Source organism: Moschus berezovskii, chromosome 14 (assembly GCF_049115385.1).
Source record: "Moschus berezovskii isolate FMDL1 chromosome 14, NW_MosBer_1.0, whole genome shotgun sequence".
Taxonomy (NCBI): domain Eukaryota; kingdom Metazoa; phylum Chordata; class Mammalia; order Artiodactyla; family Moschidae; genus Moschus; species Moschus berezovskii.
Window position 1 is genome coordinate 87,321,060 of NC_142473.1, and position 26,561 is coordinate 87,347,620.

Sequence of the window (26,561 nt, forward strand, 5' to 3'; positions counted from 1 at the left end):
GAATCAATTATAGCAGCTAAATTTTTTGGCCACCTCATGCGACGAGTTGACTCACTGGAAAGATTCTGATGCTTGGAAAGGTTGGGGGCAGGAGAAGAAGGGGACGACCGAGAATGAGATGGCTGGATGGCATCACCGACTCTGTGGACATGAGTTTGAGTGAGCTCCAGGAGTTGGTGATGGACAGGGAGGCCTGGCGTGCTGTGATTCATGGGGTCGCGGAGAGTCGGACACGACTGAGCGATTGAACTGAACTGAACTGAATATATATTTAAAAAGTGCTTGGTAATCTGAACTGAAGTTAATGATTGGAATTCACTGACATTTTAAGAAAGTGATTGAAAACTTCAGGAGGCAGGACGTGCAGTTTCTGCCTGTCTCATCCTTCCCTGGGATGCGTCTGGACTTCAGCAAGGATGACCCCAGGGAAGGGGGGAAGGGACGGGGATACACTGGGAGGCTGAGGTTGACGTGGACACACTTCTGTATGTACAATAGGTAACTAAGAACAGTGGCTGACTTTATTGTTCTGGCTCCAAAATCACTGCAGATGGTGACTGCAGCCATGAAATTAAGACACTTTCTCCTTGGAAGCAAAGTTATGACCAACCTAGATAGCATATTAGAAAGCTGAGACATTACTTTGCCAACAAAGGTCCATCGAGCAAGGCTATGGTTTTTCCAGTGGTCAGGTATGGATGTGAGAGTTGGACTGTGAAGAAAGCTGAGCACCGAAGAATTGATGCTTTTGAACTGTGGTGTTGGAGAAGACTCTTGAGAGTCCCTTGGACTGCAAGGAGATCCAACCTGTCCATCCTAAAGGAAATCAGTCCTGAATATTCATTGGAGGTACTGATGCTGAGGCTGAAGCTCCAATACTTTGGCCACCTGATGTGAAGAGCTGACTCATTGGAAAAGTCCCGGATGCTGGGAAAGATTGAAGGTGGGAGGAGAAGGGGACGGCAGAGAGTGAGATGGTTGGATGGCATCACGGACTCACTGGACATGGGTTTGGGTCAACTCCGGGAGTTGGTGATGGACAGGGAGGCCTGGCGTGCTGCAGTCCATGGGGTCACAAAGAGTCGGACACGACTGAGTGACCGAACTGAGCTGAACTGATTATGTTAGTTTCAGTTGTACAACAAAATGATTCAGTTAGACATACACATATATCTATTCTTTATCAAATTCTTTCCCCAGTTAGTGTTGCATAACATTAAGCAGGGTTCCCTATGTTGTACAGTAGGGCCTTGTTGGTTAGCCATTTTAAATATTGCAGTGTGTACCTGTCAACCCAAATTCCCTATCCCTCTCCCCTCCCCTCCACACAGTAACCACATTTCTTTCTCTAAGCCTGTGAGTCTGTTTCTGCTTTATAAATAAGTTCATCTGTATCATTTCCGCCACCCCAACACCCTTACCTCTTTGGAGGAAATCCTCACAGTTATCTGAGGGGCTGTCTCACAGGTTAGTCCTCAGCAAATCCCACAATAAATCTGAAACCTACAGCTTTCACCTTGTGCATTTTTACTCATATTTCAGTCGACAGGAACAATTTTTTTCTTGGCTGAGTTGGGTCTCCTTCGTGTTGTGTGGGCTCTTCGTTGGGGGCATGCAGGCTTTCTCTAGCTGTAGCATGAAGGCTGAACTGCCGGTTAGCATGTGGGATCCTAGTTCCCCGACCAGGCATCAAACCCATGGCTCTGCTCTGGAAGACGGACTCTTACACTTGGCCAGCAGGAAAGCCTTGAGAGAAACGACATCAGCATCTCTTTCCTGGGACACTGTTGCTGAAACTCAGCCTCTGTCCCCGGTGCAGACGGAGGTCCGAGTGAAGCAGAAAATAAGAGCTTTCATTGCCTGACCAGACAAAGGAGGCCAGAGTGGGCTAATGCCTTGAAGACCATGGGGCCCACGCTGGACAGGGTAGTGAGGGGTTTTACAGTGTTCAGGGAGCAGGCTGTGGTCAGCGTGGACAGTTCTTGGATTAGTTGGCATCAAAGTGAAGTTTCAAGCATCATCAACCCTCTCGTTTCAACCAGTCTAGGATGTTTGCTCTTGCGGTCAGCAGTTTTCATTTGGAGGGGGTCTTCTTCCTATAAAAGCCCCTTAGGAATGTTTGTCAGGCCTTTATCTATGTCCTTCAGGGAACTGTGAGCTCAGTGATTCTGCTGTGTGGCAGAATTTTATCCTAAATGTTACCCGTCCCAACCCAACAAGTATTCTTTGTTTCCACATCTTCACATTTTCCAATCATTAACTCTTGAGTCAGCATTTCACTCCAGAAGACAAGGACACAGGCGTTTGCACAGTTTCAATAGGTGTTGCAGAAAAGGGTCCTGATAGCAGTCAGTCTTTCTCTCTTAATTTTCTGTGCGGCATCGTGCGTGTGTGTGCGTGTGTGTGTGTGTGTGTGCATGTGTGTAAATGGCTTCTCTGGTGACTCAGTGGTAAAGAATCCGCCGGCAATGCAGGAGACTCGGGTTTGATTCCTGGATCAGGAAGATCCCCTGGAGGAAGAAATGTCAACCCAGTCCAATATCCTTGCTGGGAAATCCCATGAACAGAGCTACCTGGGGGGCTACAGTCCATGAGGTCACAAAAGAGTCAGATATGACTTAGTGACCAAACAATAACAACACCTTTACAGATAGAGAAATGTATAGTGTATTTGTATGACATATTTCATGTGATTATAATATAAGGTTTAAGAAATGACCTGAGAGGACGATCTTCAAAGATCTACTTAGCAGACAGGTCACTCCCCAGTCAATTAAAAAGTCATAGAAAGGGAAAAAATAATCATAAAACCCACAAAATATTGCAACATTTCTGGCAAACTGGAAAGAGTTAATGAGCTAGGAGTTCCAGGAAGACCAATGCAGAAAAGCATGCAACTCAGTCTGAATCACGACGAGGATCTGACGGCATCCAGGCACCCAGACGGCCGGGCCCCTGGTCTGTCTCCTCCTGAGGAAACTAAGGGAATTCTGGGACATCTTTGAGCACAGACACTGGGTCTGTCCTGTCGCCACGCGCCACCGCTTCGTCAGTCAGGCCGTTTCATCGCCCTTCATTGCTCTGTATACTTTCTCTCCGTTGGCTCCTCCCGCCACATTCTGCATTTGTTCAATGCTCTCTTGTGTTCAGGGCCGCTTTACAGAGGCACAAAGTTCCACTGGTTCCAGCCGCAGGGCACGAAGATGCTCTGCATGTTGGAGCACACTTTCTGCATGATGTGATTGCCCTTGTCTACGTGGGAATACAAGGGGAAGCCAAGTTTGTTCAGAGTCTGAACATGGACACAGGTGATGTAGGAGATGAGGCCCTGGGCCCGGTACTCAGGCAGGGTGCCTGCCATCCTCAGCTCTCCTGTCTGGTCCATCAGCATCCAGGACACAGGGGTCCCCTCGGGCCCCAGCAGGCATGAGTTGGGGAAGGTCTGGATACAGCGCTCGATGAACCTCTGGCTCCTTTCATTGCCACCGAAATACCAGAGTTTATTCACCAAGACAGCATGGGCAGGATCCAGGGTTGAGAGTGTCAACATCTTTTGGTGGCTATTGGAAATGGAAGGAAAGAATAGCCCATAACATCGAAACGGTACACAAGCCCTTGTGTCCCTGTCCTTTGAAGTCAAAGGCTTTGCTGTAGCCTCTCAGGCTTCCCCAGAGTCTCAAAAGACTATCTCAAGGGTTAATGGTCGGGGGGCTTCTGTGGTGGCTCAGCGGGAAAGAATCCACCTGCCGATGCAGGAGATGCAGGTTTCGATCCCTGGCCTGGAGGAGCCCACGAACATAGAGCAGTTAAGGCTTCGTGCCACAAATACTGAACCCACACTCTAGAGCTCATGGGCAACTACTGAATCCACACACCCTAGAGCCACGCTCTGCACAAAGAGCAGCCACTGCAATGAGAAGCCTGTGTACTGTGATGACAGAGTAGCCCCCAGTCACTGCACTGAGAGGAAGCCCACTCAGCAACAATGGCCCACACAGCCCAAAACAAACAATAAATAAAATCTTTTTTGTTTTTAAAGATTTAATGGAGAGATTAAATCACGAGGGAGGAATAGAAGGACAAGCACTCATCTCCTACCGCAAGAGCACCAACATTCTAACTCACTTTTGAACACCATGGACAGGAGGACACCGAAACCCACCAAAGCCAGGTTGCCTACGCTGAAGAAGCTGAGGGTGAATGGTTCTATCAAGACCGACAAGACCTTCTAGAACTAACCTCCCCCTAAAGATGCCCTTTTCATTATAGGGGACTGGAATACAAAAGTAGAAAGTCAAGAGCTATCTGGAGGAACAGGCACATTTGGCCTTGGAGTATGGAATGAAGTAGGGCAAAGGTTAACAGAATTTTGCCAAGAGAACGCACTGGTCATAGCCAACACCCACTTCCAACAACACAAGGGACAACTCTACACATGGACATCACCAGATGGTCAACACCGAAATCAGATTGATTATATTCTTTGCAGCCAAAGATGGAGAAGCTCTATACAGTCAGCAAAAACAAGACCAGGAGCTGACTGTGGCTCAGATCATGAACTCCTTATTGCAAATTCAGACTTAAATTTAAGAAAGTAGGGAAGAACTGTAGGCCATTCAGGTATGACCTAAATCAAGTCCCTTATGATTATACAGTGGAAGTGATAAATGGATTCAAGGGATTAGATCTGATAGACAGAGTGCCTGAAGAACTATGGACGGAGGTTCATAACACTGTACAGGAGGCAGTGATCAAAACCATCCCTAAGAAAGAGAAATGCAAAAAACCAAAATGGTCATCTGGGGAAGCCTTACAAATAGCTGAGAAAAGAAGAGACGCAAAAGGCAAAAGAGAAAAGGAAAAATATACCCACCTGAATGCAGAGTTCCAAAGAATAGCAAGGAGAGACAAGAAAACCTTCCTCAGTGATCAATGCAAAGAAATAGAGGAAAATAACAGAGGAAAGACTAGAGATCTCTTCAATAAAATTGGAGATACAAAGGGAACATTTCAAGCAAAGATGGACTCAATAAAGGACAGAAACAGTAAGGACCTAACAGAAGCAGAAGAGATTAACAAAAGTTGGCAAGAATACACAGAACTATCCAAAAAAGGTCTTCATGACCTAGATAACCACAAAGGTGTGATCGCTCACCTAGAGCCAGACATCTTGGAGTACAAAGTCAAGTGGGCCTTAGGAAGCATCACTATGAACAAAGCAAGTGGCAGTGATGGAATTCCAACTGAGTTATTTAATATCCTGAAAGATGATGCTGTCTGTGAAAGTGCTGCACTCAATATGACAGCCAATTTGGAAAACTCAGCAGTGGACACAGGACTGGAAAAGGTCAGTTTTCATTCCAAACCCAAGGAAAGGCAATGCCAAAGAATGTACAAACTACCACACACAATTGTACTCATTTCACATGCTAGCAAGGTAATGTTCAAAATCCTTCAAGCTAGGTTCCAACAGTATGTGAACCGAGAACTTCCAGATGTACAATCTGGATTTAGAAAAGGCAGAGGAAGCAGAAATCAAAGGGTCAACATCTGTTGGATCATAGAAAAAGCAAGAGAATTCCAGAAAAACATCTACATCTGCTTCATTGACTACACTAAAGCCTTTGACTGTGTGGATCACAACAAACTCTGGAAAATTCTTAAAGAGGTCTGAATACCAGACCACCTTCCCTGCCTCCTGAGAAACCTGTATGCAGGTCAAGAAGGAACAGTTAGAACCAAACATGGAATAACAGATGGATTCAAAGTTGGAAAAGGAGTATGTCAAGACTGTGTACTTTCACCCTGCTTATTTAACTTATATGCAGAGTACATCATGTGGAATGCCAGGCTGGAAGAAGCACAAGCTGGAATCAAGAGTGACAGGAGAAATATCAACAACTTCAGATATACAGATGACACCACCTTAACGGCAGAAGCAAAGAGGAACTGAAGAGCCTCTTGATGAAAGTGAAAGAGGAGAGAGAAAGAGCTGGTTAAAGCTCAACGTTCAGAAAACGAGCGTCATGGCGCCCGGTCCCATTACTTGATGGCAAATAGGTGGGGGAGAGTGGAAACAGTGACAGACTCTGTTTTCTTGGGCTGCAAAGCCACTGCAGGTGGTGACTGCAGCCATGAAATTAAAAGACACTTGCTCCTTGGAAGAAAAGCTATGACCAACCTAGACAGCATATTAAAAAGCAAAGACATCACTTTGCCAACAAAGTGATGCATATAATGAGCTATGGTTTTTCCAGTAGTCAGTACAGATGTGAGAATTAGACCATAAAGAAGGCTGAGTATTGAAGAGTTGATGCTTTTGAACTGTGGTGCTGGAAATGATAGTCCCTTGGACTGCAAGGAGCTCAAAACAGTCCATCCTAAAGGACATCAGCCCTGACTATTCATTGGAAGGAGTGATGCTGAAGCCGAAGCTCCAACACTTTGGCCACTGGATGTTAAGAGCCAACTCACTGGAAAAGACCCTGATGCTGGGAGGGATTGAGGGCAGGAGGAGAAGGGGCCGACAGAGGATGAGATGGCTGGACGGCATCACTCGGACATGAGTTTAACCAAATTCTGGGAGACAGTGAAGAATGGGGAGCCTGGGGTGCCGTAGTCCATGGGGTGGCAAAGAGCTGGACACCTTTTAGTGGCTGAACAGCAACAGGAGCCTGTAGACTCCAGGGCTGGTTCACCCCAGGCGAAACAACTAACAGGGAGGAAGCACAGCCCCACCCATCAGCTGATAGTCAGACTGAAGCTTTACTGAGAGCCAGAAGATCTAGTTTTTCCACCACCAGCCCCTCCCATCAGCCTCACCCACCAGAAGGCTTGTAGAAGAAGTGATAAGTCAGTCCTGCAGCAGCCTCCAGAACAAAGCCGCAACCACAGAAAGTCAATCAGAATGAAAAGGGGGAGGATAATCTCTCAGATGAAAGAACAAGATAAAACCCCAGGAAAGTCACTAAATGAACTGGAGATAGGCAGCCTTGCAGAAAAATAATCCAAAATCATGATAGTGCAGATGATCCAGGTTCTCGGGAGAGGGATGGGGAAGATGCAAGAAGTGCTCACGAGAGACCTAGAAGCGCTGAAGCACAAGCAGATGGACACGAGCAGTGCACTGGGAGGGATCAGCAGAAGAACCGAGGCAGGAGAACGGGTAAGTGACCTGGAAGACAGAATGGTGGGAGCCCCTGCCGTAACACAGAATACAGAGAAAAGAATGAAAAAAAGTTAAGATAGCCTGAGTCCTCTGGGACAGTAGTAAACACACCAACATTTGCATTCCAGAGGTCCTACAAAGAGAAGAGAGAGAGAGAAAGGGCCTGAGAAAATATTTGAAGAGATAATAGCTGACAACTCCTCTAACCTGAGAAAAGGAATAGTCAACCAAGTCCAGGAAGCACAGAGTCCCAGGCAGGCTAAACCCAAGGAGGAACACGCAGAGACACGTAGTAATCAAACTGCTGAGAAAAATTACAGACAAAGGTAGAATATTAAAAGCAACAGGAGAAAAAATGACAAATAAGATACAAGGGAACTCCCATAAGGTTATCAGCTGATTTCCCAACAGAAACTCTGTAAGCCAGAAGGGAATGGCCTGATATATTTAAATTGGTGAATAGGAACCACCCACAACCGAGACTACGCTACCCAGCAAGACTCTCATTCAGATTTCACAGAGAAATCAAAACCTTTCCAGACAAGCAAAAGTGAAGAGAATTCAGCACCACCAAACCAGCTTCACAGCAAATGCTTAAGGAGCTTCTCTAGGCAGGAAGCCCAAGAGAAGGAAGAGACCTTAAGAGTTAAGAAAATGACAATAGGATCCTACATATCAAAAATCACTTTAAATGTAAAGGGATTAAATGCAACAACAGAAAAACACAGACTGGTGGATGGATGCAAACGTGTGCATGTGCTCACTTCCACTTACCACATCACTCTACTTAACCCCCAAACTGTATGTAATCATTTTATACTGGTAGATTAATCATGCTTCCATTAAGGCTTGCAATTATCTTTTATTTTCACTCTGGCTATTACTTATGAAAACTGATAAACACCTTTTACTGTTGTGATTATGTAGCTAATATTCGTTTTAATTCCATTGCATCATGATTGGTCAACAGAATATAACAGACTTCTATGTCACTAAAACTACCACTTAATAGAAAAACTTCTGATCACTTTTTAAAATCCAGCTGCATATTAGAATTATCTTGGAATTTCTTGGACAACACAAATCTGGCCTGAGTTCCAGATGTGACTTTAATGAGCTGCCATGTTTAGAACAGCTGGACTATATGATGTTTTACTTTTATCCAGTTTGTTTCACTTTTTTCTATTTCGTATTCAGTGCTCCCATCTCATTCAGCTTATGTTTTCCAATTTCTCCATCTCTTTTTTTGTTGTTCTTTCTCTAGCCTTTACCAAGCGCAGTAGAAAAGGTTTTGTATACTATATATACATATATAAATATTAAGCATGATATATATATTTAGGAAACATGAAATTTTGCTTAGCTCAATATTTGACATTTTTGGTTCCATTTGTTTGACTAGGTATGAACAGAATGTTAAATTTCTAAGTTATATTCACTCAAAATTTTGATATAGTTTCATATATTCTGCCATCTAGAATTATTGCTAAAAATCTAGAAAGCTTATTATTTTGTGACATTAAAAAAATTTGAATGAGGCTTGAAACTTCTAATCCAATTCTGACAATATAAATAGGTATTATGTTGTAAAAAAAAAAAAAACCCAGGAGATTAGCATGTAATGCAGTATTATTAAAGTATAGATTTTATTCAAATTTCACAAAATTTTATGCTTGTGTCTATTATTTGTTTTCATAGCTTATTCAAGAGTCTACATTGTGTTTGGTTGCACTGAGTAGCTTCAGCTGCACGCAATGAATTCTGATAAATTCGCTTTTTATTCTTTTACTAATATTTTCTAATTTTCCTTGTCATGGTTTCTTAGATATACTCATCATATAAAAGTTGACATTTAATTTCTAAATACATGGGGTTTTTAATTATCCTTGATATTAATTTCTTATGTTGATATTAATTTCTCATTTAAATGCTTCCTTTTCTGTATCACCCTCTGTGTTTTTTCAGTCTTTTAACCTTCTTGAGGCTTTCAATGGCTAAGTCAAAGATCTCTCTCAGTAAATGTCCCATTGCATTTGAAAACATGAGGGTTATTTTCAAATATCTTTCGATATTGATTTTGAACATAATTCCACAGTGAGAAGAGAACAGACCCTGCATGACTTCAATGCCTTTAGCCCACGAAACTTTTTCACCTTGCTGTATGTCCCTGGATACGTCCCACTGTCTCCTCGTTTACAGTCTATGGGAACTTGAACAGAACTTGTACCCTGCCGCTGTGTGAAAACTGTATAAATCTTAATTATGTTGAACTGGTTTATAGTGATTTTCAGGTCTACTATATCCTTCTAATTTTGTGTCTATTCATTCCATTAATTTTGAGAGTTTGATGCTGAAACTCCAACTAAAAATCTTAGCTTATCGACTTAAAAAAATTGCTTGTAATATATATTGGAACTATAGGTAACTTTGTTCTATACTTTCCAAGTCCCCTGTAAATGTGTCATCATACTGTCATAATTTCAAAAATAAAAAATAAATTTTAAAGAGTTAATGATTAGGATCTGTGCAGCTACAGAAACAGAACAGCTTTTGACTTAGAAACCGTTAACAGTTTAGACTATAGACTGGCCACATCGCCGAATCAGGGAAGTGACATATAGATAAAGGCCTGAAACACATTCCTGAGCTGTCTCTACAGGAAGCAGACCCCCGCCAGATGAACACTTCTGACCGCAAGCACATAGACCTCAGGCTGGTCAAAACCAGAAGGTTGATTTTGCTTGTAACTTCACCTGATGGCAACCAGAGAACTGCGCACAAGGTAATCGTGCACTCTGCAGCCCTCTTGCTCACACTGCCTTAAAACCCCTTCCCTGAGAACCATTGAGGAGTCGAGTCTTTTGAGCTTGAGCTGCCCATCTGACCCCTGGACACACTGCTGCCCTCACCCCATATAAAGAGCCAGCTCCGCACCCTCAGCAAGCAAGCAAGGGAAACCGTTGCTGGTTTTCACCCCCACCTGCTGCAGCAGGGGCATCAGTGAAGCTTTGCCTGCATTTCTTGTCGGGCTTCTAATCAACGTCTGTTGCTTGGAGAAGGCCAAGCACCCTGGTCAGTATCAAAGTCACCTGTCAAGGAATGCCCAGAGCCACCAGAACGTGGAAGAAGCAAGGGCGGATTCTCTGCTAGGGGCTTTGACGGGAACATAGGTTTGCCAACACCTGGACTTGGGATCCTGGCCTCCACAACGAGAAGGATAACTTTCTGCTGTTTAAATCCACCCAGTTTGTTGTGTCTTTTTGTCACTGTCCTAAGAGACTAATGAGCTGGCTACTTCAGTGGTAACAGATGTGACGTTTTTGGTTTGGTTTTGTTTCATCCTGCCACGTGGCTTGTGGGTGAGATCTTAACTAGTTCTCAGACCAGAGGGATTAAACCTCGGCAGGCAGTGAAAGTGCAAAATCCTAACCGTTGGACCGCCAGGGAATTCCCCAGAGCAGAGTCTATCAGACTTACCTGGATTTGTGTTTATCACCATTGACTGATAATTTTTTTGCCTCCAGCAGAGAAGTAGCCAATTTCTTCCCTGCCTCAGAGGCCATATAGAGAAAGCACTGTGTTTGCTTGACCTTGCCCAATTTAGTAGCTGCAAGGTTTTTTATCACGTCATCCAAGCTGGACTGTGAACCTAGACGGAGGAAATGAAGAATCCTATGAGATATCATTGTTCGTCTACACGTCAGGAAAAAGCTGTCCAATGACTTCAAAGTCTGTGGGTTTCGAATGATGAAAACTCGTGTTCCATCATGAAAAGACGTCTCTGGGATAATGGTGAGTCACTCTCACATTTAAAGGAGATCCGCCCGCAAAGATGACACAGAGACGCAGACACAGAGAACAGACCTGGACCCCAAAGTGGAGGGCGGGGCGAGCTGAGGCCAGGACCGCCGCGTGTGCAGCGCCGGGTATAAAGCAGAGGACTGTGAGGGCCTGCCACAGCACAGGAAAGCACCCGGCGCTCTGCGGTGACCTAAACGGAAAGGAAATCCTAAAAAGGGGGGACACGTGTGCACACATAGGGCCGATCCACTTTGCAGGACGGCAGAAATGGACACAGCAGTGGAAAGCAACTAAGTTCCAATTAAAAACATTAAAATTGGGAGAGAAGTACAATTCCTGAACATGCCACAGTACAGTCGCCTCATCAAAGATGAGGTGGAGATAATAACTGACATTTACTGAGTTTATTGAACAATTCTATGCTGTGGGTTGCTGCTACAATGGTCCCAGTTTTTACCCCTTCGCTATCCAGACTTTTTTCTCCTGAACTGACTCCTGGGATTGACTGTGAGAGTTGCCTTGGCCTGGAGCAATAGCAAATGTGAATGAGTAAGAAGCTGGAAGGCGACTGTATACGAAGTTTGCCTTTTCTCCCTCTCTTGAGAACCGTGGGTGACTTCTGTATATCACCCAAGCCACTTCACTGGCACAGCCAATATCCAGTACAGAAGAAGCCAGCGTTAACGGCAGCCTCTAGATTGTGGCTAGGTTAGTCCTGCCAGTTCATGCGCAAGCCTGGCTGACTGACGTCAGGTGGGTGAACCTCGGAGAGACCGGTGGAAGAACCTCCCAGCTGAGTCTCATACAAGCTGCTGACTCACGACATTTGAGCTAATAAATGATTGCGCTTTCAGTCACTGTTTTGGGGTGGTTTCAAAACCCGACTGACAAAACCAGGCATCAGTTCAGTTCAGTTCACTTCAGTCGCTCAGTCGTGTCTGACTCTCCGTGACCCCATGAATCACAATACGCCAGGCCTCCCTGTCCATCACCAACTCCCGGAGTTCACTCAAACTCATGTCCATCAAGTCGGTGATGCCATCCAGCCACCTCATTCTCGGTCGTCCCCTTCTCCTCCCGCCCCCAATCCTTCCCAGCATCAGACTCTTTTCCAGTGAGTCAACTTGTCGCATGAGGTGGCCAAAGTATTGCAGTTTCAGCTTTAGCATCAGTCCTTCCAATGAACACCCAGGATTGATCTCCTTTAGAATGGACTGGTTGGATTTCCTTGCAGTCCAAGGGACTCTCAAGAGTCTTCTCCAGCACCACAGTTCAAAAGCATCAATTCTTTGGCGATCAGCTTTCTTCACAGTCCAACTCTCACATCCATACATGACCACGGGAAAAACCGTAGCCTTGACTAGACAGACCTTTGTTGGCAAAGTAATGTCTCTGCTTTTTAATATACTATCAAGGTTGGTCATAACTTTCCTTCCAAGGAGTAAGCGTCTTTTAATTTCATGGCTGCAATCAGCATCCACAGTGATTTTGGAGCCCAAACAAATAAAGTCTGACACTGTTTCCACTGTTTTCCCATCTATTTCCCATGAAGTGATGGGACCAGATGCCATAGGGCCAAGCATTTCTCCTTCAAGATCTCACTTCATCTTTAAAGAGCCCTGTGTTTTGGACACTATTGTAATTGCTATTTTTACTCATCAGAAGACTGATGCACAGAGCTGCTGTTCCTTGCCTTAGACCACACAACTACTAACAAGCCTAACAAGGTCACACTTCAGCGAGTCTGACTCCAGAAAACACTTTTTTTTTTTTTTGGTTGGCTACCCTGTAAGGCTTGTAGGATCTTAATTCCCTCACCAGGGATCGAACCTGGGTCCCTGGCAGTGAGTGCACAGAGTCCTAACCACTGACTGCCAGGGAATTCCCAAACCTATTTGTAGTCACTCAATTCGCCGGCCCCGGCGGCGCAGACGCGAGAGACGCCGGCCCCGCCGCGACGAACCACGCAAAGAGGCGCGGCCGAGAGAAGCTACCCCACGCCTGAGGCCAGGGCCAGCGGCTGAGAGGAGCTACCCCACGTCCAACAGGCAGTGGCTGCGCTGGCACAGGAGGGCCGAGAGGAGCTGCTCCACGTTTAAGGTCAGGAGGGGCGGCCTTGAAGAGATACCCCTCGTCCAAGGTAAGGTGCAGCAGCTGCACTTTGCTGGAGCGGCTGTGAAGAGATTTTCCACGACCAAGGTAAGAGAAACCCAAATAAGATGGTAGGTATTGCGAGGGGGCATCAGAGGGCAGACACACTGAAATCATAATCACAGGAAACTAGCCGATCTGATCACATGCACCACAGCCGAATGTGGTCCACTGGAGAAGGGAATGGCAAACCACTTCAGTATACTTGCCTTGAGAACCCAATGAACAGTATCAAAGGGCAAAATGATAGGATACTGAATGAGGAATTCCCCAGGTCGGTAGGTGCCCAGTATGCTACTGGAGCTCAGTGGAGAAGTAACTCTAGAAGGAATAAAGGGATAGAGCAAAAGCAAAACCAATACCCAGTTGTGGATGTGACCGATGATAGAAGCAAGGTCCAGTGCTGTAAAGAGCAATATTGCATAGGAACCTGGAATGTTAGGTCCATGAATCAAGGCAAATTGGAAGTGGTCAAACAGGAGATGGCAAGAGTGAACATAGACATTCTAGAAATCAGTGAATTAAAATGGACTGGAATGGGTGAATTTAACTCGGATGACCATTATATCTACTACTGTGGGCAGGAATCCCTTAGAAGAAATGGAGTAGCCATCATGGTCAACAAAAGAGTCCGAAATGCAGTACTTGGATGCAATCTTAAAAACGACACAATGATTTCTGTTCGTTTCCAAGGCAAACCATTCAATATTACAGTAATCCAGGCCTATGCCCCAACCAGTAATGCTGAAGAAGCCGAAGTTAATCGGTTCTATGAAGACCTACAAGACCTTTTAGAACTAACACCCAAAAAAAGAGGTCCTTTTCATTATAGGGGACTGGAATGCAAAAATAGGAAGTCAAGAAACACCTGGAGTAACAGGCAAATTTGGCCTTGGAGCACGAAATGAAGCAGGGCAAAGGCTAATAGAGTTTTGCCAAGAGAACACACTGGTCATAGCAAACACCCTCTTCCAACAACGCAAGAGAAGACTCTACACATGGACATCACCAGATGGTCAACACCGAAATCAGATTGATTATATTCTTTGCAACCAAAGATGGAGAAGCTGTATACAGTTAGCGAAAACAAGACCAGGAGCTGACTGTGGCTCAGATCATGAACTCCTTATTGCCAAATTCAGACTTAAATTGAAGAAAGTAGGGAAAACCCCTGGACCATTCAGATATGACCTCAATCAAATCCCTTATGATTATACAGTGGAAGTGAGAAATAGATTTAAGGGACTAGATCTGATAGATAGAGTGCCTGATGAACTCTGGACGGAGGTTCGTGACATTGTACAGGAGACAGGGACCAAGACCATCCCCATGGAAAAGAAACGCAAAAGAGTGAAATGGCTGTCTGAGGAGGCCTTACAAATAGCTGTGAAAAGAAGAGAGGCGAAAAGCAAAGGAGAAAAGGAAAGATATAAGCATCTGAATGCAGAGTTCCAAAGAACAGCAAGGAGAGATAAGAAAGACTTCCTCAGTGATCAATGCAAAGAAATAGAGGAAAACAACAGAATAGGAAAAACAAGAGACCTCTTCAAGAAAATTAGAGATTCCAATGGAACATTTCATGCAAAGATGGGCTCGATAAACGACAGAAATGGTATGGACCTAACAGAAGCAGAAGATATTAAGAAGAGGTGGCAAGAATACACAGAAGAACGGTACAAAAAAGATCTTCACGACCAAGATAGTCACAATAATGTGATCACTGACCTACTGCCAGACATCTTGGAATGTGAAGTCAAGTGGGCCTTAGAAAGCATCACTACGAACAAAGCTAGTGGAGGTGATGGAATTCCAGTTGAGCTATTTCAAGTCTTGAAAGATGATGCTGTGAAAGTGCTGCACTCAATATGCCAGCAGATTTGGAAAACTCAGCAGTGGCCACAGGACTGGAAGAGGTCAGTCTTCATTCCAATCCCAAAGAAAGGCAATGCCAAAGAATGCTCAAACTACCGCACAATTGCACTCATCTCACACACTAGTAAAGTCATGCTCAAAATTCTCCAAGCCAGGCTTCAGCAATATGTGAACCGTGAACTCCCAGATGTTCAAGCAGGTTTTAGAAAAGGCAGAGGCACCAGAGATCAAATTGCCAACATCCGCTGGATCATGGAGAAAGCAAGAGAGTTCCAGAAGAGCATCTGTTTCTGCTTCATTGACTATGCCAAAGCCTTTGACTGTGTTGATCACAATAAACTGTGGAGCATTCTGAAAGAGATGGGAATACCAGACCACCTGACCTGCCTCTTGAGAAACCTGTATGCAGGTCAGGAAGCAACAGTCAGAACTGTACATGGAACAACAGACTGGCTCCAAATAGGAAAAGGTGTACATCAAGGTTGTATATTGTCACCTTGGTTATTTAACTTATATGCAGAGTACATCATGAGGAGTGCTGGGCTGGAAGAAGCACAAGCTGGAATTAAGATTGCCGGGAGAAATATCAATAACCTCAGATATGCAGATGACACTACCCTTATGGCAGAAAGTGAAGAGGAACTCAAAAGCCTCTTGATGAAATTGAAAGAGGAGAATGCTACGGTTGGCTTGAAGCTCAACATTCGGAAAACAAAGATCATGGCATCTGGTCCCATCACTTCATGGGAAATAGATGGGGAAACAGTGGAAACAGTGTCAGACTTTATTTTTTTGGGCTCCAAAATCACTGCAGATGCTGATTGCAGCCATGAAATTAAAAGACGCTTGCTCCTTGGACGGAAAGTTATGACCAACCTTGATAGTATATTAAAAAGCAGAGACATTACTTTGCCAACCAAGGTCCGTCTAGTCAAGGCAATGGTTTTTCCAGTGGTCATGTATGGATGTGAGAGTTGGACTGTGAAGAAAGCTGATTGCTGAAGAATCGATGTTTTTGAACTGTGGTGTTGGAGAAGACTCTTGAGAGTCCCTTATACTGCAAGGAGATCCAACCAGTCCATTCTAAAGGAGATCAATCCTGGGTGTTCATTGGAAGGACTGATGCTAAAGCTGAAACTGCAATACTTTGGCCACCTCTTGCGACGAGTTGACTCACCGGAAAAGACTCTGATGCTGGGAAAGGTTGGGGGCGGGAGGAGAAGGGGACGACAGAGAATGAGATGGCTGGATGGCATCACCGACTCTGTGGACATGAGTTTGAGTATACTCCGGGAGTTGGTGATAGATAGGGAGGCCTGGCTTGCTGTGATTCACGGGGTCGTGGAGAGTCGGACACGACTGAGCGACTGAACTGAACTGAATTCCTCCTCTGTAAGTATGATGTATTGATGCCTTGGAGGTGAGGCATAACGGAAGCTCTGCTCCCATGTCATCGATCCTGGAAGAAACCATGAATTGTTGCTCTTCATTCGCTGAGTCGTGTCTGCCTGTTTACGACCCGTGGACCTCAGCACGCCAGGCTCCTCTGTCCTGCAGCGTCTCCCAGAGTTTGGTCAAACTCACGTCCATGGAGTTGGTGGTGCTTTCTAACCATCTCATCCTCTGCCACTGTCTTCTCCTTTTGCCTTCAGTCTTTCCCAGCATCAGGTCGTAATTCCAGTGAGTTGACTCAGGTAGCCATGAATTTTTAACTATTAAGAAATTCTGTTGCTCATGATTTCCTGTGTAAACCCCATACACTGCAGTCTTTAAGTTGTAATTCACTATTGTTGGAGGAGGTCATCGAGAAGACACGTCGCCCTTGACTCCAGAGGCAACTGGAGGCTTCCCCTCCCTCCCCTGCCCTTGGAACACATGTTCCACTTGCCTTCCAGAAACTGCTCCAAGGATGCAGCCTTGAGGTAGAAATGTGGTGTTCACGCATCTGGATTGGGCACGTGACTAAACCCAGATAAGGCCACTGTATACATTTTTAAGATTTTGGCAGGCAGATGAAGGGATTCCCTCATCCTGCAGTCTCCCAAGACAAGCCTGGAAGTAAGTTCTCCTGCTTATTAACCCGCCAGCCGCGAGTCTGGAGTGGCCTGCCCCTGTCTTAGCCTCTCCTTGCCGTGTGCTCATAGCGGGGTAGCTTTCAGACTCCATCTGGGAAGCTCCCTATGAGCTTTCTGAACTGGCAGCTATGGAGGTGCTCATGGCACCTGAGAGAGACTGGACCGCCAGCTGAATGTCGGGATTGCAATAAAGACCTAGAAGGTGTGTGTGTGTGTGGTGTGTGAGTGTCAGTCATTCAGTCGTGTCAGATTCTTGCTGTCCCCATGGACTGTAGCCCACTAGACTCCTCTGTCCCTGGACCTGTCCAGGAAGAACACTGCAGTGGATTGCCATTCCCTTCTCCAGGGGATCTTCCCAACCCAGTGCTGAAACCCAGGTCTCCTGCACTGCAGGCAGATTCTTTACCTTCTGAGCTACCCAGGAAGCCTGCTATAGAGGATATAGGGGGTCACTCCAAAGGTAAAGGGGCCCTAGAGATCCGACACAGGAGAGTCCGGCAACCAGCCCACATCCTGGCCCCTTACTCTGAATCTGCAGATGTTGCTTCCAGTTGATGACTTCTGGTGAGCCAAGGAATTCGTGACATTTCTGAGGTTCCTTGGAATAGACTTGATAAGTATTGGTGTAGTGATCAAGGTCATCTGTCATCTCCTGTTTGGGTCAGGAAAGTAGAATCAACCAAAATGCATCTATTTAGTGATTGCCATACTAGTTCTCAGTGTTCTGTTATATTATGGTATTTTTTTTGTTGTATTTATTTTATTGAAGGATTATTTACTTTATGAGATCAAGTCAAGAACTCCCTTTTTCAATTAATAATGAATAATGTCCTGAACGAAACTACTTCCAACTCAGTTATTGCTCTAAATTTTCAAACCTAACAAAAATAATCTATTTAAAATTACTTTCCACCCCTCCATGGAGCACTTGAAGAAGCTTGAGAAGCGACTGAGCACTGAATCTTGTCGTCTCCCGCTGCTCTTGAGAACCCTGAGGCTTCTGTGTGTTGCCCAATCCACTTCCGTAAGTGTGGTCAATGAACAGCAAAAACCAAGCTAGCATCTATGGCCAGGCTTGGGACTGCGACTTACCCAGTCCTACCAGCTCAGTAAAATGACAATTGAGAAGCAAAATATTTGGCCAAAAGAATAAATCCTGCTTTAGGGCAAAGATGTTTAGCTTATGTGGGCTATGAACATGTTTTCCTGAAGCAGAGACAGGCAACAGGTCAGACGATTCTTCTACACATTGTGAAACCAAGAAAAGGATGATGAAATTGATTTGCTTTGCTAAAAAAAAACTCAAGGGCTTCTCCGGTGGTCCGGTTAAGACTCCATGCTTCCACTGCAGGAGGCATGGGTTGGACTGGAGGGCATGGGTTCCATCCCTGGTTGGGGAACTAAGATCCCACATGCTGCACAGAACAGCCAAAAAACAAAAATCATGCTGTTGTAAAACCAACAATCCCATCAGTAAACAAGCATACTCATTTACGTATATCTAGTGAAATTATTAAAACTGATACAGGAGGATAAGGGAATAGATGAGAGGAGAAACTTCCTTTACCTAGTGCAGAATCAGAAAGCTTTTTCCCCTGTAACTGGAAAATATGCCACACAACTGCACTTCCTATTCAGCAAGGCTTACTTCTGATCAAACTGTATTTTTAAGAGTAATGCCACCAAAAATGTTGGTATAGGAGACCCCAGCCTCTATCCCTCACAAAGATCAATAATTAGATCAATTGTGCCTGCTACCCATGCACAAAAACAGCTGTGAGAGAGCCCTGGAGTCCAGCAACACAGGAGAATAATTTTTTTTAAAAATTGAGACTAGCTGCCCCCAAAGAGAAGAAAGACAGTCCCATTTTGCCTGCATCATGCCATTCACCAAGCCAGCATTGCTGAGTGCCAAGAGGGAAATCCCCAGCTAGAAAGCTCTCTCTCTCTCAAGAGAGAAACTACAGGATGAAGGAGCAGCTTCCCCAGCCTTCCGGACCACAGCAAGGTCCCATTGTGGTTTCATCCCACCCAGACTGGCAAAACTGAGATACACAGAGGTGGTTAGAAACAAGAACGAAATGCAGGGGCTACCAGTGGCAGCCATGTAATGGGGTGATTCACAGTTCACGGTGACCTGCTCTGCAGGAGAACCCAGCAGTTTTTGCCCCTGCAGAAATCAACAGTCAGCATTGGCCCACCTGCAGATATCATCAAATTTCGCCCCACCAGTATTCACATGCTCTGTGCCAGCCACCCAAAACCCTTCTCCCACCCTCAGACCAGCTCCTACAGGAACAAGATCACTGAACCCACAGTCAGCTCTGCAGCTGACATCCACCAGCGAGCACACGTTGGGCGCTGGCCCCTCCACCTGTGTATTTGCGTGCCACTCAAGAGGTGACTGTCATCCACTGCCATTTGCACAGTGAGAGACAGACTGTGTGGTCATGAGAGAGCCCGCCGATGGCTAGGGTCCCCACAGCTGTCTGTGGGCCTGGATCTGGCCTGCACCCCTGCCCTGACCTGCAGCTGAACCCCAGCTGCCCACCTGCATGCCCCCATCCCCAGTCTCCAATTGCTGCGCCCTCGTGGCAAGACCCAGTAAACACTGTATTGAGTGCCAACAGCTAGGTCCCCACGGCTACCAGTGTGCCTGCAGTTGGTCCTGGCCCTGCTGCCTGCTGGGGCCCCCACCATCGTGTGCCTGTTCGCAAATGGCCCAGCCACTGCACAGCAGTCTGCCGCTGGCCCCCACAGCTGTGTCTGAACACGCCACTGACTGCAGCCACTACCACGCCGGCCCTGGCCCATAGCCACTGGACTTGGAGACATCACCGAGGACCCCAAAAGCCCTGAAGCCACTGTTGACCCCCCTGAAATGCTCACCAAGGATCACACAGTTGTCAGTATGGGTCCCAGTAGCCTGAGTGGAAAAGATGTCACCCCGTAGCCCCGAAGACCAATGCCACCTCGAGCCCCACACTCAGTGCCCTGCACCACTAGACCTGGGGTCACAACGCACTCCAGAGAGCCCCAGAAAGTCACTCAGTCACGTCTGACTCTTTGTGACCCCGTGACTACAGCCAAATCTCTTCTGTCCATGAGACTTCCCAGACAAGAATACTGGACTGGGTAGCCATTCCCTTCTCCAGGGGATGGAACTCGAGTCTCCCGCATTACAGGCAGATTCTTTACCATCTGAGCCACCAGGGAAGCTGCTACCCACAAGAAAATTTTCCCTTACCAAAGTCAGTCCATAAAGTACGGAAGGTTGTTTCTTCAAAAGTTCAGGCACCTATGCAAGGATATAGGGCTCAGAAAGAACCCGATGTGAAGAACTGACTCCTTGGAAAAGACCCTGATGCTGGGAAAGATGGAAGGCGGGAGGAGAAGGGGACGACAGAGGATGAGACAGTTGGATGGCATCACCAACGCGATTGACATGAGTTTGAGCAAGCTCTGGGAGTTGGTGATGGACAGGGACGCCTGGCGTGCTTCAGTCCATGGGGTCACAAAGAGTCGGACACGACTGAGCGACTGAACTGAAAAAATCAGGGAAATACAAAACCACCAAAAGAAGACAGCAAACCCCAGCAACTGGCTCCAAAGCAGTGGGTACCCAGGAAGTTCCTCATAAAGAATTCAAAATAATTTTGCAAAAGATGCTCGGCGAGCTATAAGGGAACACGGAAAGGTAATTTAATGGTATCGGGACAACAATGCAAGAACCAAGTGAGACGTTCGGAGATGGAAAACACAAGAAAGAACCGAGGGGAAACTCTGGAAGTGAAGAGCAGGGGGAGGACGCCAAATTCAGCAGAGCGTTTCAACGACAACCTCAACCAGATGGAAGAAAGAGCCAGCGCTCAGAGTTAGACCAGCTGAAATTATCCAATGAGAAGAGCAGAAAGAAAAAGGATAAGAAACGGTGAGGAAAGCCTGTGTGACCCACCAACGTGGAGTGAAAGTCACGCAGTCGTGTCTGACTCTTTGCCACCCCATGGACCATACAGTCCGAGGAATTCTCCAGGCCAGACTACTGAAGTGAGAAGCCCTCCCCTTCTCCAGGGCATCTTCCCAACCCAGGGATCAAACCCAGGTCTCCTGCATTGCAGGTGGATTCTTTACCAGCCGAGCCACCAGGGAAGCCCATATGCCTTGAATACACCTAAATTAATCTCATGAAACCACTTATCTACAGGATATCTCAAACGAACCAATTTGTGAATTTATTAAATGTCCACAAGTAGAAGAGAGGGAAAGAGGGAAGAAAGTTTATTTAAAGAAATAATGGCTGAGAACTTCCCAATTGTTGGAAGAAATTCGGATATACAAGTTTAAGAAGCTAATAGGTCACCCAACAACTTAGAGAGGATCTCACTTAGATACATCAGAATAATATTGTTGAAAACCCCTTAGGGCAGCTGTCAGTCGATTTCTCAGAGACCTTGCAAGCCAGGAGAAAATAGGGCAATATATTTAAAGTATGGAAAGAAATAAACTGTCAACCAAAAACACTTTACCCATCAAATTTATTCTTCAGAGACAAGACAGACTTTCACTAGCAAATAAAACTGAAGAAATTCATCACCAAAAGACTTCCCTTATAAGAAATGTCAAACTGGGAATAGTTCTCAGAAGATTTACAAATAATCCTCTTAAAATAGGCAGAAGAATTGAATAGGCATTTTTCCAAAGAAGATATACAAACGGCCAACAGATACATGAAAAACTGCTCTGTATCACTAACTATCAGGTAGAGGCGAATCAAGACCACATACATAGCACAACGGTTATCATCAAAAAGACAAGAGATAACAAGTATTGGGGGGGTTGGAGCAAAAGGAACCCTTGTGCTCTGTTGGTGGGAATGTAAGTTGGTATAGCCACTATGGAAATGGTATGGTGGTCGCCCCCAAATTTAAAACAGAACTGTCATAGGCTTGGGAATCCCACTCTGGGTGTACCTCCAAAGGAAATGAAAACAGGATCTGGGATAGATACCTGTGCTCCGTGTTCAGTGCAACGTTATTCACCATAGCCAAGACATGGAAACAACACATGAACGGACAGAGAAAATGTGGCCTGTCTCTACAATGGAATGTCAGTCACCCGGAGAGAGAAGCAAGTCCTGCCCTCTGTGACGCGCGGGGAGACCTGTACGCTCTGTGCTAAATGAGACGAGGCGGACAGGAAGACGAGCGCTGTATGATGCTTTCCGTGTGGGACTTTGAAACACTGCATCACAGAAACAGAGCTGAACCGTGGTTCCTAGAGGCTGGGGACGCCCGGGAGCGGCAGTGGGAGATGCTGGTCAACGGGTGCAAACTTCCAGTCATAAGACGAGCGAGTTCTGATGGTAAAGAGGCGCAGAGTGAGGACTACAGTCAGTGCTGTTTTACACGCAGCCGAGCATCGAACAATGCAGGAGTCAGGGACCCCAACTCTCCACACGGCTGAAGATCTGCGTACAACGTTACAGTCACCCTTTGTGTATCTGCTATTCTGCATCCACGGATTCAAGCATCGTCAGATGGTAGAGTACTGTAGCATGTCATTATTGGGGAAAAAAATATTTAAGTGGTCTTGTGCAGTTCCAACCCACGTTGTTCAAGGGTTAACTGTACTTGAAGGTTGCTGAGAGAGCAGAGTTTCAATGTTTTCACTAAAAAATAGAATGGTAATTATGAGACAGGATGGACTGTTAGCTAAAGTTATGGAGGGAATCATTGCACTGTACATGTATATCAAATCTGCAATGTTGTAGATCTGACACAATCTTATATGTCAATAATCGCTCTTCAAGTTGAAAAGTCTTACTTTTCAGACTGTATTTTTGAAAGTAGCTCAGACTTCTATCAATAATTAAAAGTCTTCATTTTAAATTGTTATTTAATTTGGTTTCTTGAATATTTATTACCCATTTCACTTCTATATAAGTTATATTAAATGGCAATATATTTACATTAAAATTTTACTTGATATTTTAAAATATAATTATACATTTCATTTTTGAATAAACTATTAAATAAACTTAACTATTCAATTTCACTAATTAAAAATTATCAAACAATATTTAGCCAACAATTCCAACTATGTAATTTGCTCCTTCAGTTCAGTTCAGTTCAGTTCAGTCACTCAGTCGTGTCCGACTCTCTGCGACCCCATGAATCATAGCACGCCAGGTCTCCCTGTCCATCACCAACTCCCAGAGTTCACTCAAACTCATGTCCATCGAGTTGGTGATGCCGTCCAGCCATCTCATTCTCTGTCGTCCCCGTCTCCTCCCACCCCCAATCCCTCCTAGCATCAGACTCTTTTCCAGTGAGTCAACTCGTCGCATGAGGTGGCCAAAGTATTGCAGTTTCAGCTTTAGCATCAATCCTTCCAATGAACACCCAGGATTGATCTCCTTTAAAGTGGACTGGTTGGATCTCCTTGCAGTCCAAGGGACTCTCAAGAGTCTTCTCCAGCACCACAGTTCAAAAGCATCAATTCTTTGGCGATCAGCTTTCTTCACAGTCCAACTCTCACATCCATACATGACCACGGGAAAAACCATAGCCTTGACTAGATGGGCCTTTGTTGGCAAAGTAATGTCTCTGCTTTTTAATATACTATCTAGGTTGGTCATAACTTTCCTTCCAAGGAGTAAGCGTCTTTTAATTTCATGGCTGCAATCAGCATCTGCAGTCATTTTGGAGCCCCCAAAAATAAAGTCTGATACTGTCTCCACTGTTTTTCCATCTATTTCCCATGAAGTGATGGGACCAGATGCCATGATCTTTGTTTTCTGAATGTTGAGCTTCAAGCCAACCTTTTCACTCTCCTCTTTCACTTTCATTATAATTTTCCTTAATTCACTGTCTTGTTTCAGATTTTATCCCTTGCAACCGCTTTGAATGAAGTCCTGCTCTGCCACCATGGAAAAAATCCTGTTTATATTCAACATCCAATTTTGGTAAAATTTCTACTGGGAATCATTCCTCTCCCTGCAACCTCTACCACATGCTTTTCCCCCCACCTGCCTGTAGGTTATAACATGGTGCAGCATCTCAACAGGAAGAGACCATCACAATGAGAAGTTTTGAGTTAGCATGATCTTGGTGTGCTTTCAAAACTGGTGTTTTTACAAGGTATGAAATATTTTTTCCCCTTAGGTTAAGAGTCTAAAATGGGCTTGATTTATTCCATGTAGAAATCCAGCCTGGGAAATGCTTCTCTGACGCCTTTCACAAAAGATCAAGCTCTTGTCTATGCCATCGACATGATCCTACATTAGCGCAGCCTCCCACTGGTTGCCTCTATTCCCACAAACTGGATGTGTGTTTGGTCCTAAGCAGTAGCGGGATGCCATTTGTGTTTTGATTCTGCCCATGTCACACCACGGGGCCCTAGTGGCTCAGATAGTAAAGAACCTGCCTGCAATGCAGGAGACATGGGTTCAATCCCTGGGTTGAGAAGTTCCCCTGGAGAAGGGAATGGCAGCCCACCCCAGTATGCTTGCCTGGAGAATCCCATGGACAGAGAAGCCTGGCAGGCTACAGTCCACGAGGTCACAAAGAGTCAGACATGACTGAGCAACTAACCATTTCACACCAGGCTGTCATTTACCTCTGGGTTTACCTATAATCTCCTCCAGGCTGTGGACTTGTTGAAGATAAGGACATGTTGACTTTGTCACCTTGATTTATTTCTATATGCCCAGGGTCTACCATATTGCCAAGTGCATGGCAAGTGCATCACAAATATGAACATAAATCATATTCATTCCGCGTCTGGCCGCTTACCTGCTCCTGAGGGCGGATAACCACTGTATTAAAATCGGGCCACTTGTCCACCAGAGCCTTTAACTTGAAAGGGTTTCCCCGGTTTATGTGGAAGGTGGTCCCATAAACCTGCAGTATTACAAGAACGTGAAGAATGATCTTATTAGGAAGAGATGGCAAAGTGCCGTGTTGGCATAGGACAAGGCTTATTTTTATGAAATAATGGAATTTTTTGATTGGAAGGTACCTAGTGAGAACTTCGGAAGACCATCGGTGAGATTCTAAGGTTCCCCCCCAATAAAGATACCTGTAAAAATATTCACATAGAAGATATTCAAGCCAACAGAATTTATGAGCAGAAATCACGAACTCTCCCATTACAGAATTTCATAAGATCTTTAATAGACTTACGTCTGTTCATGTACGTGTGTGCATGCTAAGTCCCTGCAGTCATGTCTGACTCTTCGTGACCCCGTGGACTGTAGCCCACCAGGCTCCTCTGTCCATGGGGTTCTCCAGGCACACACAACAAGTTTCACAAAACTGGAGAATATCAGATACACTCCACTTCAGGTGTTTCCAACTTTTTGACGTAAACAGTACTCTTCAAAGAAAATCTTTTTGTTGAAATCTTTGCATTTGTACCTGATATTTGCTTAGGGAAGGTTTTCAGAAGGGAGATTGCTGGGTTTAAAGTTATCTGCATGTTTAAGACTTTTTAACACATATTTTCAAATTAACCTCTGGTAAAGGTAAATATTTCCTACAAATAAGTGGAGGCTATAGTAACCAAAGTTGGGGGCGGGAGGAGAAGGGGACGACAGAGAATGAGATGGCTGGATGGCATCACCGACTCTGTGGACATGAGTTTGAGTGTAGTCCGGGAGTTGGTGATGGACAGGGAGGACTGGCGTGCTGTGATTCATGGGGTCGCGGAGAGTCGGACACAACTGAGCGACTGATCTGATCTGATAGTAACCAAAGGCCATGGAGAATTGTCTCTTTGGCCCCTTTACAGTAAATATAGACAAAACCAGATAGGCTACCTATAGAAGAATGCTTCCCTTTCTCTTCCCCAGAGTAAAAGAATGGTTTACAAACGGTTAGGATTGAGAAAGATGAAGATATTCAACTCATCCCAAATTATGCCAAGTTTTTCAAAGTATTAGCCTCAAATGAGATAAACCAATGTAGCCACAATTCGCCCCACTGTAAATTTATGGTCTGATCGATACCCATAGTGGCTAATATTTGCATAGCTTCTCTGTGTGCAAGGCACAGTCTGCCTGTTCCCCATAAAGTCTTCTCATCTGACAACAACCCCGAGAGGCTGGAGGTCCTGTTACTCCCCCTCCTGTTTTATTGTGACCGTGCAGCCTGTGGGATCTTCACTTCAACATCAGGCATCCAGGGATCGAACCCGTGCCCTAGGCAATGAAAGTACCAAGTCCTAACCCCTGGGGCCACCAGGGAATCCCCTCGTGACTCCCATTCTGTGTGAGGAAACCAGGCACGTAAAAGTTAAGTGACGTGGCAGGGAGACACAGCCTGTAGGTGGAAGGGGTGGGTACAGACCCAGGCAGTTCCCTCAGAACGCAGCCCTCTGCTTCCCTAAGAATGTCCCGTGCTCACCTTTAAGGATTCAGGGATGCTCTTCCTCAAGGATTTTTCTAGCATCTGCAGCATCTGTGGGCCTTGTAAGTGGAGCATCTTGGCAGGTAC

At 45.3% G+C, this 26,561-nt stretch overlaps 1 protein-coding gene across 2 annotated transcripts; it reads right to left on the reverse strand.

Moving 5' to 3' along the window:
• Positions 1-3,023: 3,023 nt before the first annotated feature.
• On the reverse strand, positions 3,024-26,561 carry LOC148775786 (glycine N-acyltransferase-like). 2 transcript variants are annotated; one of them, XM_088843354.1, is made up of 8 exons: positions 26,472-26,549; positions 24,861-24,968; positions 17,593-17,719; positions 14,842-14,848; positions 11,546-11,607; positions 11,359-11,367; positions 10,646-10,817; positions 3,024-3,560 (listed from the first exon to the last, which is right to left on the reverse strand). In XM_088843354.1, exons 1-8 carry the CDS (start codon positions 26,547-26,549, stop codon positions 3,158-3,160), a joined length of 966 nt encoding a protein of 321 aa, XP_088699480.1. In that variant the 3' UTR covers positions 3,024-3,157. The 2 variants fall into 2 exon arrangements, with proteins under 2 accessions (XP_088699480.1, XP_088699481.1); XM_088843355.1 differs by lacking the exons at positions 11,359-11,367; positions 11,546-11,607; positions 14,842-14,848 and having other exon boundaries at positions 26,472-26,561.

What these genes read in the sequence shown, in the direction of transcription:
- LOC148775786 (XM_088843354.1), bottom strand. Translation starts at nt 26,549, where the DNA reads ATGCTCCACTTACAAGGCCCACAGATGCTGCAGATGCTAGAAAAATCC. An exon ending in GCATCCCTGAATCCTTAAAG is followed by an intron (nt 24,969 to 26,471) that starts GTGAGCACGGGA and finishes GTAATACTGCAG; the next exon opens with GTTTATGGGACCACCTTCCA. An exon ending in TTATCCGCCCTCAGGAGCAG is followed by an intron (nt 17,720 to 24,860) that starts GTAAGCGGCCAG and finishes TGACCCAAACAG; the next exon opens with GAGATGACAGATGACCTTGA.